The sequence below is a fragment of the Neoarius graeffei genome, chromosome 17 (genome assembly GCF_027579695.1).
Source record: "Neoarius graeffei isolate fNeoGra1 chromosome 17, fNeoGra1.pri, whole genome shotgun sequence".
Classification (NCBI taxonomy): domain Eukaryota; kingdom Metazoa; phylum Chordata; class Actinopteri; order Siluriformes; family Ariidae; genus Neoarius; species Neoarius graeffei.
The window spans coordinates 11,252,661-11,270,450 of NC_083585.1; the positions used below are offsets into that span (position 1 = coordinate 11,252,661).

At 40.8% G+C, this 17,790-nt stretch overlaps 1 protein-coding gene across 5 annotated transcripts in view; it reads right to left on the reverse strand.

The window, feature by feature from the left end:
- Positions 1-17,790, reverse strand: part of c2cd3 (C2 domain containing 3 centriole elongation regulator) — a 103,163-nt gene that overhangs the window by 36,591 nt on the left and 48,782 nt on the right. For 4 of the 5 annotated variants that reach the window (XM_060943715.1, XM_060943714.1, XM_060943713.1 and 1 more), the window contains 5 exons: positions 14,705-15,166; positions 14,429-14,580; positions 12,280-12,523; positions 11,917-12,076; positions 11,487-11,670 (listed from right to left, as the gene is read on the reverse strand). In XM_060943715.1, the coding sequence (XP_060799698.1) occupies positions 11,487-11,670; positions 11,917-12,076; positions 12,280-12,523; positions 14,429-14,580; positions 14,705-15,166 (1,202 nt within the window). The remainder of the gene's footprint in view (positions 1-11,486; positions 11,671-11,916; positions 12,077-12,279; positions 12,524-14,428; positions 14,581-14,704; positions 15,167-17,790) is intronic. The other variant, XM_060943717.1, reaches the window with a different exon arrangement.

Sequence of the window (17,790 nt, forward strand, 5' to 3'; positions counted from 1 at the left end):
CACATGTTCACTGCTGCATACTTGAATGATTTCATCATCCATTCATCAACTTGGGTCAATCACGAGCTACACCTAAAATCCGTTGTAGGGGAGCCAAGAGAGCCCGGGCTCACCGCTGACCCTCAGAAATGCCATCTTGGGCTGACCAAAGCAAAGTACCTAGAGGCTACCACATTGACCGGGGCTGCTAAAATCACAGAAGAAAACTGAGGCTGTGCAGAAGTACCCTTAGCCCACCACCAAGTGCCAGGTACATGCTTTCTTAGGGTTGGCTGGGTGTTTCCACAGATTCATGCCTAACTTCTCTCTAGCCTCTCCCCTCTCAGATCTCACCAGGAAGAGTGAGCCTGACAAAGTATGATGGACCAACGAGGCAAAGTAAGTATTCAAGGCCCTGAAGAAGGCCCTCACCACTGCCCCGGTCCTCTGAAACCCAGACTTTGACCTCTCCTCATCCTCTAAATGGATGCTTTAAAGACAGGCCTGGGTGCTTTGCTCTCACAGGTCATAGAGGGTGAAGAGCATCTTGTGCTGTAGATCAGCCGCAAATCGCTACCAGCAGAGAAGAAATTGAAAGAGAAGCGGCTATGGAAAGAGAAGCCCTGGCCATCAAATGGGCACTAACTGAGCTCAGATATGACCTAACTGGTCGTGATTTCACCCTAGTCACTGACCATGTCCAGCTCTGGTGGATGGCAGCAGCCAAAGATACCAATGCTCATGCTACTCGCTGATTCTGGGTGGGGGGTGGGTGGGTGGGGGAGTGTGATGGCAGCCAGACAAAAACTGCCGCAAAAGCAGCGCCTCACTCCTCACACTACCACTCCCTTTATGCTGAAAAGATGACAGTGCTTCAGCACCACTGTAGTAGTCACTGCCAAAAGTAGCGTGACTACGAGGCAGGGCTTGGTGATCATACATGGCTGGAATGGTATAATCAGCACCTCAATCCTCCTCAAGCAGCTAAGGGAATATAAAAGAGGTACTGCTCATTTCAGAGGTTAGTGAAGCTCACTCTGTACACATGAACTCAGTCTCACTCTCTCTTTGCTCAGGGCTCCTCACCGACACCGAGGACGACGTGGAAGAAAGCCGAGAGCCACCTCACTCTCCACCAGCAGACAGTGGCCAGCAATTGAGTCGACTGTGAAACGGCCACGGGACAGGTGCAACCATGATCCGGACTCCCTGCCGTGGGTCGAACGACGACAGTGAGGAGGAGGACCTGGAGAACCAAGCTTGACGAGGCGGCTGAGTGGGTACCACTAGGTCAGCAAGTGGGTCTCCCCTGAGGCACCTCAACCAGCCAACAACCCTCGCGGTACGCAAAGTCCAGTACCGCAAGCGTTGTTGGCTGGTCGAGCGTAGCCGGTATACAACCCAATTCCAAAAAAGTTGGGCCACTGTGTAAACTGTAAATAAGAACAGAATGTGATGATTTGCAAATTATGGAAACCCTATATTTCATTGAAAATAGTACAAAGACAACATATCAGATGTTGAAACTGAGAAATTTTACTGTTTTTTGAAAAATATATACTCATTTTGAATTTGATGTCACCAACATTTTTCAAAAAAGTTGGGACAGGGGCATGTTTGCCACTGTGTTGCATCACCTCTACTTTTTTTTTTTTTTAAGATTTTTTTTGGGCTTTTTTCACCTTTATTGGATAGGACAGTGTAGAGACAGAAAATGAACGGGAGAGAGAGACGGGGAGGGATCGGGAAATGACCTCGGGTCGGAATCGAACCCAGGTCCCCAGATTTATAGTATGGCACCTTATCCACCTGAGCCACGACGCCCCCGCATCACCTCTACTTTTACCAACACTAAACGTTTGGGAACTGAGGAGACCAACTGCTGTTGCTTTTTTTTTTATCAAGGTCTTTTTTTATTTTTCAAATATAACAAACAAACAAACAAACAAAAATACAATTCACACATGAGACAATCAAATCTACAGTGGTGCTTGAAAGTTTGTGAACCCTTTAGAATTTTCTATATTTCTGCATAAATATGACCTAAAACATCATCGGATTTTCACACAAGTCCTAAAGGTAGATAAAGAGAACCCAGTTAAACAAATGAGACAAAAATATTATACTTGGTCATTTATTTATTGAGGAAAATGATCCAATATTACATATCTGTGAGTGGCAAAAGTATGTGAACCTCTAGGATTAGCAGTTAATTTGAAGGTGAAATTAGAGTCAGGTGTTTTCAATCAATGGGATGACAATCAGGTGTGAGTGGGCACCCTGTTTTATTGAAAGAACAAGGATCTATCAAAGTCTGATCTTCACAACACATGTTTGTGGAAGTGTATCATGGCACGAACAAAGGAGATTTCTGAGGACCTCAGAAAAAGTGTTGCTGATGCTCATCAGGCTGGAAAACATTACAAAACCATCTCTAAAGAGTTTGGACTCCACCAATCCACAGACAGACAGACTGTGTACAAATGGAGGAAACTCAAGACCATTGTTACCCTCCCCAGGAGTGGGCGACCAACAAAGATCACTCCAAGAGCAAGGCGTGTAATAGTCGGCGAGGTCACAAAGGACCCCAGGGTAACTTCTAAGCAACTGAAGGCCTCTCTCACATTGGCTAATGCTAATGTTCATGAGTCCACCATCAGGAGAACACTGAACAACAATGGTGTGCATGGCAGGGCTGCAAGGAGAAAGCCACTGCTCTCCAAAAAGAACATTGCTGCTTGTCTACAGTCTGCTAAAGATCATGTGGACAAGCCAGAAGGCTATTGGACAAATGTTTTGTGGATGGATGAGACCAAAATAGAACTTTTGGTTTAAATGAGAAGCGTTATGTTTGGAGAAAGGAAAACACTGCATTCCAGCATAAGAACCTTATCCCATCTGTGAAACATGGTGGTGGTAGTATCATGGTTTGGGCCTGTTTTGCTGCATCTGGGCCAGGATGGCTTGCCATCATTGATGGAACAATGAATTGTGAATTATACCAGCGAATTCTAAAGGAAAATGTCAGGACATCTGTCCATGAACTGAATCTCAAGAGAAGGTGGGCCATGCAGCAAGACAACGGCCCTAAGCACACAAGTCGTTCTACCAAAGAATGGTTAAAGAAGAATAAAGTTAATGTTTTGGAATGGCCAAGTCAAAGTCCTGACTTTAATCCAATCAAAATGTTGTGGAAGGACCTGAAGTGAGCAGTTCATTTGAGGAAACCCACCAACATCCCAGAGTTGAAGCTGTTCTGTATGGAGGAATGGGCTAAAATTCGTCCAAGCCGGTGTGCAGGACTGATCAACAGTTACCACAAACATTTAGTTGCAGTTATCGCTGCACAAGGGGGTCACACCAGATACTGAAAGCAAAGGTTCACATACTTTTGCCACTCACAGATACGTAATATTGGATCATTTTCTTCAATAAATAAATGAGCAAGTATAATATTTCTGTCTCATTTGTTTAAGTGGGTTCTCTTTCTCTACTTTTAGGACTTGTGTGAAAATCCGATGATGTTTTCGGTCATATTTATGCAGAAATATAGAAAATTCTAAAGGGTTCACAAACTTTCAAGCACCACTGTAGTTCCTGTCCATACAAACAAAACCTCCCAATGCCCCCCACCCACATGTACTGGACCCCAAGCAAATTTCAATACATCCAGACATCGACACATACACAAAATAGATAAATTAAAAAAAAAAAAAAAAAGACGACCATAACGGAGAGAGTGGAGTAAAAAACAAAACAAAACAAAAAAACGGGTACAAATATACATTTGGGTTACATAGATATGTTAACAGCTGCCATGCCTTCAACAAAGGAAATAAATGGCTGCCAAATGACATAGAATTTCCTGGTGGTCCCTCTTACAGTATAGAGGGCTTTCGCATGACGTCACCGCACCGCGAGATTTTGTTAGGGCGCCATATTGGAAGACCAAGTACACATCTATGCAAGTACATACATACACAAAACAAACTACACCTGAAATGTAGCAGCATTTTTCTTTTATTAACATGTTAACAGTGTTTTCTTTACTACATTAACAGTTGTTCCATTCTATGAAAGACCTGTTCAGAATTTGTTCATTTATATTTCATATAATAATCAACGCAGATTAAATGAAATTCTCCACTATCATGTTAAAAAAATTATAGCACTTGACCACTATTGCAATCTGTATTCATGCTGTTATGGATTTTTTTATTTCATAATTTATTTTTAATTTACGACTTATCTCTTTTTATTTATATATATTTGAATTATTTGGACATGGGGAAAAACTATATTTAAAATCCAAAGAGGGATGGAGGGAGGAAAATTAAAACAAAAGAAAGAAATGAAATACATAACATAAATGTGATAAAATTAAGGATGTTTTTATTCAGTAAACATTTAAAAAAATGTTCTACAACACTCTAGCCTAGTGACTTACCAGTAACAAAATGGTCTGAACATATTCTGTACTGTTGTAGACGAGAAGTATTCAGATCCGCTCTGCATAAAGCAGCTAAATACTCTCGCTGTCTCCTGGCAGAAAGCTCCTTGGTTTGCTTGTGTCTCAATCACAGCTGGTATTCTGTAGAAAGACTTCTTTTCACCTTTCCCATCAGCTTTGTTAGAACACCCTAACACAGCACAAAAGTTTACCATTGTAGGTTTTTGATGAAACAAGTGCCTCGTGGGTTCAAATACCGCGCGCTGCCGTTATTTCCCCCTAATCACGAGTTTGTTGGTCTTCCAATATGGCGCAGGGTTTGTTTACTTCCGGTTTCGGGTGACGTCAGTGAAAGGGGTCTATAGATAGTTTTCACATGACGTCACAGAGTCGGGGATTCCCTAGTGGCAGCCATCTTGGGGGTCCAGCTTACTGTACAGGTGACTGAGCACACATTGTAATGCGCGAATACAAAGTCTTCAAAAGAACCCAAGCAGGCTATTTAAAGCTAGCAATGGTGCATACCTGTTGTATTCACAGCTGTCGTAATAGGTCAGATGATGAAGTCAAGCGGAGCTTTTATGGAATTCCCACTGTACGGGAGCACGAAGGCGAGCAAACAAACTCAGCATACAAAGGAGAAATCTATGGCTTGCGAGAATCAACCGCAAGGATTATCAGCCTTCCAAACACAGCAAAGTCTGCTCCGATCATTTTATAAGTGGTAAGTTGTTTAAATAAACAATCAATTGTGTTTAAGTTTGTTTTTGGAAACCAAAACATCATGTGAACAATCTCTGGAGAATGCCTAACTGGAACTGCTGAGTGTACGTTTACATTGTAATCAGTGTTGCCAGATTGGGCGGTTTTAAGTGCATTTTGGCGGATTTGAACATGTTTTGGGCTGGAAAATGTCAGCAGTATCTGGCAACACTGATTGTAACGTACACTTAATATCGCTCGTTTGTCACGTTTCTACAGTATTTGAAACTTGTCACTTCACTCACGCAAGGGTCATTTTTGAAAAACATTTTAGGTCTATTCTGTATGATTTGATTTGTGTTTGGGATGCAAACAGCGCGCCTTTTGGCGGATGCCGCCTGAATCGCGCAGATCCAATTTTTTTTTTAGTGGGGGGCGTTGGAGTGTCTGATTATAATTTCAAAGTAAATTCTGTATTAAAATTACTAAATAAGCAAATCCGTTACAGTCCATGAAACAGGAAGTATAAGGATGAGAAAAAAAACCCAGTTTAAATCGGAAAGCTGCGCACATTTGCGCAGCCCGAGCGGTGTGCAGGACTGCGCAAATGTGCGCAGCTTTCCGATTTAAACTTTTTTTCTCATCCTTATACTTCCTGTTTCATGGACTGTAATGGATTTGCTTATTTAGTAATTTTAATACAGAATTTACCGTACTTTGAAATTATAATCAGACACTCCAACGCCCCCCCCCCCCCAAAAAAATTGGATCTGCGTGATTCAGGCGGCATCCGCCAAAAGGCGCACTGTGAATATATAAAGTTGTATATATCAGACAGCCTTTAAAGTTTGATGAAGTCAGTTTCAGGCTTTGGAGCAGGCTTTGGCAGTTTCAGGCTTTGGCAGCCCTGCATAGTCACTTGAAAATGCATCTTTGTCCACTTCATAGGGGTCAATTCCCCCAATCAAGGCCAGTTTGGCTGCATACTGTTGTCGTGAGATGTCGTCTAATGTATCTATATACTTCTGTTTGCTTGATTTTGCTGACATTGATCTTTATTTTAGAAAACTGACTATATAACTTCATAAATTCGTCCGAGATAATGTAGCCGGTAGCAGCGATGGTCCGTTTTATTTGCCCCCCAAGATGGCGGCTGGGGGGCGTTCCCCGGAATGCCGTGACGTCAGTGAAAACTATCTATATCTAATTTTTTCTAAATGAACATGACTCATGACCTCCCTAATCCACTGGCCATATGTTGGGGGGAAAGCATCTTTCCATTTAAACAGGATAAGTCTCCTGGCCAACAAAGAGCAGAAGGCCATCATGGCTAGGTGGTTCCCAGAAAAAGAGGCACCCACTGGGGCCACACCAAATAGTGAAATCAGAGGGGATAGATACACAGTTTTCCCACATATTCTGGAGAATGCCTCAAAGATAGAATGCCAAAAACTGTATAGCATAGGGCACGACCAAAACATGTGCAGTAATGTGGCAGGAGCCTGTCTGGATCGATCACATGTAGGGTCGATATCCGTCTTAATCCTAGACAATCTCTCTTTGGTCCAATGAAGACGGTGGACTATCTTGAATTGAACCACAGTGTGTCTGAGGCATATAGAGGAAGAATAAATTCACTGAATAATTTTTTGCCATGCTTCCTCTGAAATCGTTTCATCTAGGTCAGATTCCCACTTTATCCTAAGGCTATCCAGATTGTTCATGTTATGTGTATTGAGTAATGTATAAATTCTGCTTATTATTTTTTTCATGTCAACTTTACATTTTAAAATTGTTTCAAGCAGAGATTCAGGAGGGCTCAGTGGGAAACAGTCGGAGTTGGAAGCCACAAAACCTCTAAGCTGCAAATACCTGTAGAAGTGAGATTTGTGAAGACCATATTTCTGTTGTAACTGTACAAAAGAGGCAAACTTATTTTCAATGTAGAGGTCAGATAGTGTACCCATTCCACTTCCCGTCCAGACATTAAAAACTTCATCCATCATTGATGGAACAAACATATGATTCTTTATCAATGGTGTAACAAGTGAAAGATCAGTAAGATTAAAGGTCCTTCTAAACTGGTTCCAGGTTTTAATTGAATGGATAACAACTGGATTAGTAGTGAAGGCTGAGATAGGCTGTTCCAAAGGTAATTTGGAACATAATAGAGCTGCCGGGGAGGAAGATCCGATGGATGCTCTCTCCAACCCTGTCCATTCAGTACTATTAACATCTGAGCCATCATCTCTCAACCAATACAGCAAAGCTCTTATATTGGCAGCCCAGTGGTAATACATAAAATTTGGACGTGCCATACCACCCATCATGCAAGGCCTCTGTAATATAGTCTTATTAATTCTGGGCTGCTTTTTATGCCAAATAAATGATGAAATCTGACTATTTAAATTGGTGAAAAAAGATTTTGTTAGAAAAATCGGGAGGCATTGAAATAAATATAAAAACTTAGGGAGAATGTTCATCTTAATCGTATTAATCCTCCCCCCTAAGGAGAGAGGGAGAGGGTCCCAACGCTCCAGGTCTTGTTTAAGATTAATTAAGGGGGATGATAATTAGCCTTATAGAGATCTTTGTGATTACGTGTGACCCAAATACCTAAATATTTTATTTTGTTAGGACTAAATTTAAAAGGGGTCATCCCAAAGTATGATCTATCTACAGAAGAGATAGGCATAAGTTCGCTTTTCTCAAAGTTGACTTTATAGCCAGATAATCTTCCGAACTTTGTGAGTAAAGTCGATAATTCAGGAAGGCTTGAGAGGGGGTCCGATATAAATAATAACATGTCATCAGCATAGAGTGAAACTTTATGCTCCAAACCTGCCCGGTGTATCCCCTTGATGGTGGAGCACTGCCTCAGGGCTAATGCAAATAGCTCAAGTGCAACAGCAAACAAAAGTGGTGACAGGACACAACTGCTGTCGTTTTGAAAGAGAAATGCTGTCCCATTCTTGCTGGACATAAAATTTCAGTTGCTCAACAGTTCGGGGTCTCTTTTATCATATTTTGCACTTCATAATGCACCAAATGTTTTAAATGGGAGATAGGTCTGGACTGCAGGCAGGCCAGTTTAGACTCTTTTACTGTGGAACCATGCAGTTTTAATATGTGCAGAAAGTGAAAGAAGGAAGGCCTTCCTTGAAAAAGATTTTGTCTGGATGGTAGCATATTGCTCTAAAACGTGTATACATCATTCAGCATTAATGATGCCTTCCCAGATGTACAAAGTACCCATGTCATGTACACTAATGTACCGTCATAACATCACAGATGTTGGCTTTTGAACTGTGCACTGATGATAAACCGGATGGTCCCTCTCCTCTTTAACCGGGAGGACATGGTATCAATGATTTCTAAAAATAATTTCTCCTTTTGATTCATCAGACCTTGGGACACTTTTCCACTTCGCCTCAATCTATTGTAAAAGAGCTTGGGCCCAGAGAAGATGGCAGTGTTTATGGATATTGTTTTAACTTGCATTTATGGATGCAGTAATTAATTGTTTTCACAGACAATGGTTTTCTGAAGTGTTCCTGAGCTCATACAGTGATTTCCACTACAGACATGTATCTGCTTTGAATGTGGCATCACCTGAGGGCCTGAAGATGACAGGCATCCAGTGCCAGTTTTCAGCCTGGTCTCTTGCATACAGAGATTTCTCCAGATTCTCTGAATCTTTTAATGGTATTATATGTACCACAGATGATGTGATCCCCAAATTGTTTGCAATTTTACATTGAGGAACATTAAACTGTTGCACTGTTTGCCCACGTAGCCTTTCACAGAGCGGTAAACTACTCCCTATCTTTAATTCAGAGAGGCTCAGCCCCTCTGGGATGCTCTATTAAAACCCAATCGTGTTACTGACCTGTTGCCAATTAAAAAAATTCGTTTTTTTAAGCATTACACAAGTTTTTCAGTCTTTTGCTGAAAAGACCGTCCCAACTTTGTTGAAACCTACTGCTGACATCAAATTCAAAATGAGCATATATTTTTCAAAAAACTAAATTTCTGTTTCAACATTTGATACGTTGTCTTTGTACTATTTTCAATGCAATATAGGGTTTCCATGATTTGCAAAATATTCATATTGTTTTTATGTTTTACAGTGTCCCAACTTTTTTGGAAATCGCATTGTAATTACTTTCAACAAAACCACATGTGCCACTATGATTTGGCACACACTTTTTGTAGATCATGTAAAAAAAGATTTTGCACTGCGAAGTCTCATGTCTGTTCCAGTTTCTGTTAGTGACCCTCTGCCACAGCTGAGCAAGCACACTTTGCATTTTCTCTGCAGAAATGCAGTCTAGTTCTAGCTTCTGCTTTTTTTTTAGCATCATTGTGGCATGTATATGCTATATAATGAGGCATACTTGTTTAAAAACTGGTAAATTTGGTAAAATACTTGTAAAACTATGATGTGAATACAGAATATAAACAGCTCAGTTGTGCCAAGCAACCACTACCTGACATCATCGCATATGTCACTACCACAGGAAGCCCATCTGGCATTTTAAAGAAAATTCATTTTTCTCGAATGCTATTTGGTCCGAAAATGAAAGTTTGCTTTTTGAAATCTGCAACGACTTTTATTTAAAATAAGTTTGAGAATAAATCTGTTGGAGGATCCCTGAGAACCCGCTGGATGATCCCTAAGAATAAATCCGCTGCAGGATCCCTTTAAAGAGGAATGGTCTCGGATGCCCCGATCTGTATTCTACAACCTTATGAAAGGCTTTAGGAAAAGACTCAGTGCTGTTTTACAAAGGCCAGGTTGTACAAAGTATTAAATTGAGGGGTATACCAGCATTTATAAGAATTACCAGTTATCACTCCCCATAGTGTCTAATGTCTTGCTGCACCCTACAGTGCCCACCACGATTATTGGCACCCCTTGCAAAGATTAGTAAAAAGGATTAGAAAAAAAATCCACTTTTTGGTGAAGTAGCTTCATCTCATACTGAAAAAAATGAGAAAAATCTAACCTTTAACTGAAATAAATATATTCAGAGAAAAACAAATCCCTCATCAAGAAATAATTATTTCTTAGGCTAGCTCATATGGTCCAATTCCACATATGGAATAGAAGGATGAAGGAAGGACAACCAGTGATCCAGGGACAGGGTCATGGGTGTTGAAGGCCCATTGAATCACATGGGGCACAAAGGCTAACCCATATGGTCCAATCCCACAGAAGAGCTACTGTAGCACAAACTGCTGAAAAAGTTCATGCTGGCTAAAACAGAAAAGTGTTAGCATTTACTTTTTCAGCAGTTTGTGCTACAGTAATTCTTCTGTGGGATTGGACCATATGGGCTAGCCTTCATGCCCCATGTAAATCACCCATGACCCTGTAACCAGTTCACTAGTTGTCCATCCTTGGACCACTTTTGGTAGGTAAAAACCACTGCATACCAGGAACACCCCATAAGATGTGTCATTTTGGAGATGCTCAGACCGAGTCATCTAATCATCACAATTTGGCCCTTGTCAAAGTTGCTCAGATCCTTACACTTGCCCATTTTTCCTGCTTCCAACACACTGACTTCAAGAACTGACTATTCTCTTGCTGCCTAATATATCCCACCCCTTGACAAGTGCAGTGTAATGAGATAATCCATGTTATTCACTTCACTTGCCAGTGTTCATAATGCTATGGGTGTGTGTGTGTGTGTATATATATATATATATATATATATATATATATATATATATATATATATACACATACATACACAAGTGTGTGTATGTAATTTCTTTTTTTTGTGGCAGCGGGGGTGTGGACAAGCACCAGTTTGTGAATGGAGGGCGGGGCCAGGGAAGGTGAGTGGCAAAGTCAGTACACCTGTTGTTGATTGATGTGTTTGTATATGTTTTGCAGTGAGGATGGAAGGTCGAAGTGGAGGGAGGGAGCGATGAGAGACAATCTCTCCTGACCAGAACACATGTGCCACATGAGATTAGTAAAACTGAAAAGCAAGGCATGAAAACAAAAATAAAGGCTGTGTAACATCATTTCCCGCCTGCCACACCTTCAGTATTCGACCCACATCAGGGATTTGCTACAATATTCTCTCTTTATTCATATGAGAGAGAGAGAGAGAATGAGAGAGAGACACACACACGTGTGTGCTTTATTTTTGCAGAGGGCTTGCTCCCTGTTATGTGAGATTCAAATACATGAAATGAAGTCAAATGAAATAATACCAAAAGCAATAACAAATTGGTTTAAAACATTTCAATGTGGAATTATTCCATTTAAAACTTGTTTTAAATGTGTTCTTTTCCCACAGCCATTCTATGAACAGAGGGAAAATGCTCAGCTCCTTACCTGCACCACACTTCAAACTGGATTCCTCCTCCATTGCTGAAACCCTGACTTGCCAGAGAGCTGAGCAACAGTCTCTGCACTGGAACACCAGGAGGTGCCACTAGCACGTGTGTCTCACAGTGGCTAAAAACGGGATTGGGCATGCACAATGTTGTAGCAGTACGATACGACTTCAGATGTACATCTGAGTAAGAAGAAATAAAATTATTTTGCAAAAAACAAAGCTGTAAAAATAAATGAACTTTCCCCTTTTATCTCTGGGTACAGTGCTAATACATTTTTTTTCATTAAGAAATGCTCACATGATAAAGCCAGTGGGTCTTGCTTACTAAGATGCTAAGAAAATGCTACAAGCTGGCACTGATAATTAGACCACATTAGAACGTTTGGTTAAAGCACTCTTTGCAACTGAAAATCTACAGATGCTTACAGCTTTCCACAATATGTGGGTCGATGTCTTGCCAGGCCTCCTCCTGAGTGGGAAATGAGTACTGGATATAACAATCTGCTTCTCCCCAGATAGTAGACTGCAGTGGAGTTAATCCCTTTACGCTCTGAATCCGCACCAAAAACACATGCTCATTCTTAGCCTGTGCAGAGGAAGGAGCATTCACATGCATAAAGAAAAACTGGAAAATGCATTAGTATCATGGTTCACAAAGTAAAGTCTATGGACCCCATTGGTCCCTGATGTATGCTAGGAGGTCTGTGATTTTGTTTCAATTAGGCTACCTGTCAAATATTTGGAAACAATCATAGAAGGGTTTTCTTCCTTTTACTATTTTAAACAGACCTTTGTGTGTTCCACGTCTCTGTGGTCTAACAAGTGGACTGGTCTGGACAGCTGAGAGACAGAGCTCAGTTCCTCATCTCTCATGCGCTGTAGAGCGGTTATCTGCTGGGATGTGCCCATAGCCAAAAAAACCCTCAGACTCCCACGTTTTCCACCACTGAAAAGGTCCACTACAGGCATGTAGCTGTCCACTGCCACCACCGGATACTGCGACTGCAGGAGCAGCTGGCAAATTTTGGGGTCCCTGTTAGGAAAGAAAAAACTAACATCAGGATGCATTATTAACCACTACAGACTGTGTATTTAAAAACTGTATTTCAAAAACAATACTCAAGAAAAACGTAATACTATAAAAGTATTACTATGTATAAAGTATGTACTATAAAGTACCAACAGTAAACAGGAAGAGATAAGTAAGGACCAAAAACGAAGGCCATTAAAGAAAATTAGTTTTTTTTTCCAACATAAATACTATTCAATCAAAGTCCTTCCCATGCCACAAGGCACATCTGGCAGCGCTGATCTCTGTTTCAGTAGCCCTCGGCCTCTGGCCTATTACATAACTAGGGTTACAGTGGGGGGATAAGTCCTCTGGCAACCACAAGAGCTTGACTCCCTACTCGCATCTGTATGTGCATGCCTCACCAGATGGCAGTAGTTACCATTTTTATGATGGTCTTTGGTATGACCCGACCGAAAGTAGAACTCACCGTCTCCCCGTTGAGAGGCGGACATGCTAACCACTGGACCAACTTGCAGTCAATACTATTAGGAGTGGACAAATCACTTTCCTGGTCACCAAGAGCAAGCAGATTGTGTGTCTGGGATTTTTTTTTTTAATTAATAGTTGTCAAAGAGAAAAGTCAGTTCAATAACCAGAAAATGATTTTGAAAAAAGGATTGACTTTTGCTAAAATTTTTCATTTGGTCTGGAATTATGAATTATGGTTGATTACTTTCACAAGAAGTTCAACATGTCCTGTACTCAAACCTCACCCATCACTTATTATGCATTTATATTGGATGCCTAAGTGCAGTTTTTAGGGTAATCAATAAATGTTTATGTGAAACAAAAAACATTTTTATAGAACATTCATGAATTCTTTAATCAATAAATTGTAAATTAAGCTTCAAATTTGTATAATTTGTCTTTTTAGAAATGGAACAATTTTTTCAGAATTTACAATCGTGATCCGCATACAGTAGTTCATATTTTAAAAACAGGACTACAGAAAGAAAAACTTTGATATGACTTCATCTTATTCTATAGTGGCCATACCAGGTTTTCATCTTATGAATTTCAAGGTGAACAGGGTGGAGCAAAATCAAACAATTATGAGTTGTCCTGGTGTGATGTCCTTCTAGAGGAAAAGTACTGGTTCATTAAACAGCTAAGCAGCTAGTTTGTTGCTTAAGTGAAATTATGTTGAGGAACAGAAAACTGTTTTTGCCAGAACAAAACAGTAATGCGAGTTTTCAATAAAGCTGTAAACCCAGGTCTGCACTCATTTTCTGTTAGCCTACGCATCTCAGATTGTTGGATACATCTAGATAAATACAAATAGAAAGGCCTCCCATTTTTTGTGTCCTGTGTTCACTGGCTTTTTCACAAAGCAGATTTTACTCACATCTGATATGACTGCTGCTAAAGAGCTTGAGTGTTGGGATGTAATGGTATGTATCAATTTGTGAAACCTGGATTGACACATAGTGGCAAAAGTTCAGCAAAGAGAATCTTAGAAGAATGGGCCAATGAAAATGAGATCAAGGCCTGAGGTCATATCTTTATGGAAGACCAGCTTATTATTACAGTTTCACTATGACAAGACGGTTTTCTTGCTCATCAATCAACAGAATTGCTCTTATAATGTTCAGTGTAGCTGAATAATAAGGGTTTGACAAATGGGATGATTTTTAATTTGCCAAGCCAAAGCAAATCCATCCTCATAGGAGGAAAAAAAAAGTTATTGTTGCATATCTGAATTTGTCAGAATTCAAATACCCTAAGAGTTCCACAATAAAGTAGTTTACAGTAAATAGGTTTTCTAGTCATTCAAGGGATGCAGTAATTGCCCATATGCTACAGAGACACAATGCATATTCTGGAGAAACCTTTTGAGTTAACTGCCTTAATAAATTTGAGGCCAACCTGAATGACATATAAAATTGGTGAAGAGGTAGTTTGACCAGTCCGAGGAGTTTATCATTATGCACAGAGCTTGCTCTGAGCCAAACCTCTATGACCATCACATTATTCCTCATCCTCTCCAATAGCTTGGAAGTGAGAGGAACTGGTGCCACCTGCAGAACACACACACACACATACATGCAGACATGCACATTAGCAAACTGGTGCACCATCTACATTTGAAAATTATTTTCCAAATTTATGTCCAAAATAAAGACTCTACCTCAGTGTACTTACTTGAACCAAGTTGAATGTTGGGTGTATCTGACCCCAGCTGACCACAGAATGAGTCATCTCTTCAGATCCAAAGAGCTTACAGTTTAAGTAGACATTGGGCTGCAAAGGTGTGCAACTGAAATCTTTTCCATCTGGCACCATGAGCAGGGTGTGGAACAAAATATCTCTATCTTCTTCCTCTGCGAGTTGAGCAGGTTTATGGGGAAAGTTTTTGGCTCTCTGTGGTGAAACAGACCTGGCCTCAGGCATCAGGATGTTTGGGGATGAGTAAACTACCATGGGTGAGGCGTCTCTCGTGTGAGCACTGTTATTAACTTGTGGAAAATCAGTAGCATCCCCATCATCTGGCTGTCCAATAGAGAGGTCTGCTTTCAGTGGAGATGTTCCTGCACTTGCTGCAATCTTCCCTAAACTGTTTTTGGAAGTGAAGTCTTTCTTGTTTGCAGCTAGTTCAAACAAGACCTTCGGGGCATAAAAATGACTTCACTGTTATATTATTCATGCATGCACATGTACAGTGGTGCTTGAAAGTTTGTGAACCCTTTAGAATGTTCTATATTTCTGCATAAATATGACTTAGAACATCATCAGATTTTCACACAAGTCCTAAAAGTAGATAAAGAGAACCAAGTTAAACAAATGAGAAAAAAAATATTATACTTGGTCATTTATTTATTGAGGAAAATGATCCAATATTACATATCTGTGAGTAGCAAAAGTATGTGAACCTCTAGAATTAGCAGTTTATTTGAAGGTGAAATTAGAGTCAGATGTTTTCAATCAATGGGATGACAATCAGGTGTGAGTGGGCACCCTGTTTTATTTAAAGAATGGGGATCTTTCAAAGTCTGATCTTCACAACACATGTTTGTAGAAGTGTATCATGGCATGAACAAAGGAAATTTCTGAGGACCTCAGAAAAAGCATGGTTGATGCTCATCAGGCTGGAAAAGGTTACAAAACCATCTCTAGAGTTTGGACTCCACCAATCCACAGTCAGACAGATTGTGTACAAATGGAGGAAGTTCAAGGCCATTGTTACCCTCGTCAGGAGTGGTCGACCAACAAAGAACAAGGCGTGTAATAGTTGGCGAGGTCACAAAGGAACCCATAGTAACTTCTAAGCAACTGAAGGCCTCTCTCACATTGGCTAATGTTAATGTTCATGAGTCTACCATCAGGAGAACACTGAACAACAATGGTGTGCATGGCAGGGTTGCAAGGAGAAAGCCACTGCTCTCCAAAAAGAACATTGCTGCTCGTCTGCAGTTTGCTAAAGATCATGTGGACAAGCCAGAAGACTACTGGAAAAATATTTTGTGGACGGATGAGACCAAAATAGAAATTTTTGGTTTAAATGAGAAGCATTATTTTTGGACAAAGGAAAACACTGCATTCCAGCAGAAGAACCTTATCCCATCTGTGAAACATGGTGGTGGTAGTATCATGGTTTGGGCCTGTTTTGCTGCATCTGAGCCAGGACAGCTTGCCATCATTAATGGAACAATGAATTCTGAATTATACCAGCGAATTCTAAAGGAAAATGTCAGGACATCTGTCCATGAACTGAATCTCAAGAGAAGGTGGGCCATGCAGCAAGACAACGACCCTAAGCACACAAGTCGTTCTACCAAAGAATGGTTAAAGAAGAATAAAGTTAATGTTTTGGAATGGCCAAGTTAAAGTCCTGACCTTAATCCAATCAAAATGTTGTGGAATTAGCTGAAGTGAGCAGTTCATGTGAGGAAACCCACCAACATCCCAGAGTTGAAGCTGTTCTGTATGGAGGAATGGGCTAAAATTCCTCCAAGCCGGTGTGCAGGACTGAGCAGCAGTTAGCGGAAACGTTTAGTTGCAGTTATTGCTGCACAAGGGGGTCCCACCAGATACTGAAAGCAAAGGTTCACATACTTTTGCCACTCACAGATATGTAATATTGGATCATTTTCCTCAATAAATAAATGAACAAGTATAATATTTTTGTCTTATTTGTTTAACTGGGTTCTCTTTATCTACTTTTAGGACTTGTGTGAAAATCTGATGTTTTAGATTATATTTATGCAGAAATATAGAAAATTCTAAAGGCTTCACAAACTTTCAAGCACCACTGTATACAGTATGAAATAATACATTCAGGACAGCAGTTCTGCATAGTAGGACCACAAAGTGAAAACAGTTTAATAAGTATATATATATACTTATATAATAAGTATATATATGCTCACTGACTACGACGCGGGGCAAAACATCATCCAGTAAGGGTCCTTAGGCAAGACCCCTCATGATATATCAGCCTACCTCAGGAATGAGTGAAGACATAACTGATAGAGTCATACCGGCTCAGACGTCGCCCGGGTCAACAAGGTCTGCGTCAGTTGTTAGGGAACCAGGGCAAACTGATGAGGAAATGGGCTACTGGAACAAGACATCGATGGACAAGGACAGAAAATACGGATTTGCTGGAATGCTACTATACAAGCAATCCCAGAGAGAGGGGATACATGCAGCGAATGTGGGACCATTGGATACTTCGAAACCCACAATCAAGGCTAACAAAGAAGCAGCTATTAGCCCAGTGTTCCAACATCCGTAATCGAAATCTACTATCACAACTAGAGATTAATAAAATACAACAACGATGCTACGGCAAGGGGGAGCCAGGAAGACAGGTCAGCGAGGAGATGTCATCATCATCCCCACAACCAGAGACTGGGTACCAAGCCCCAACAGCTAACAGCCTCAACACAAGAGCTGCTGACCTGAGAAGGAAGATCGTGACCCAACTGGAAACCTGGAGCCCCCGACGAATACCGAAGCTGAGTTGCCAAGTACCTTCAGAAGATCTACTAGTAGATGTGAATGCTGCTCTGAAGACAATCTCCACAAGAACCATCACTGAGACCAACAAGCTGATACACAGTACAGCAACAGTAATCATGGAGATGCTTGGACACAAGGTGGGCTCGGGACATAAACAGTATCCACCATGGAAGAGACGATTAGAGGCCAAGATAAAGGCAGCACGGACAGAAGTTAGCCAGCTAGCTGAACTACAGAAAGGGAACATGGTGAATAAAGGGGCACCC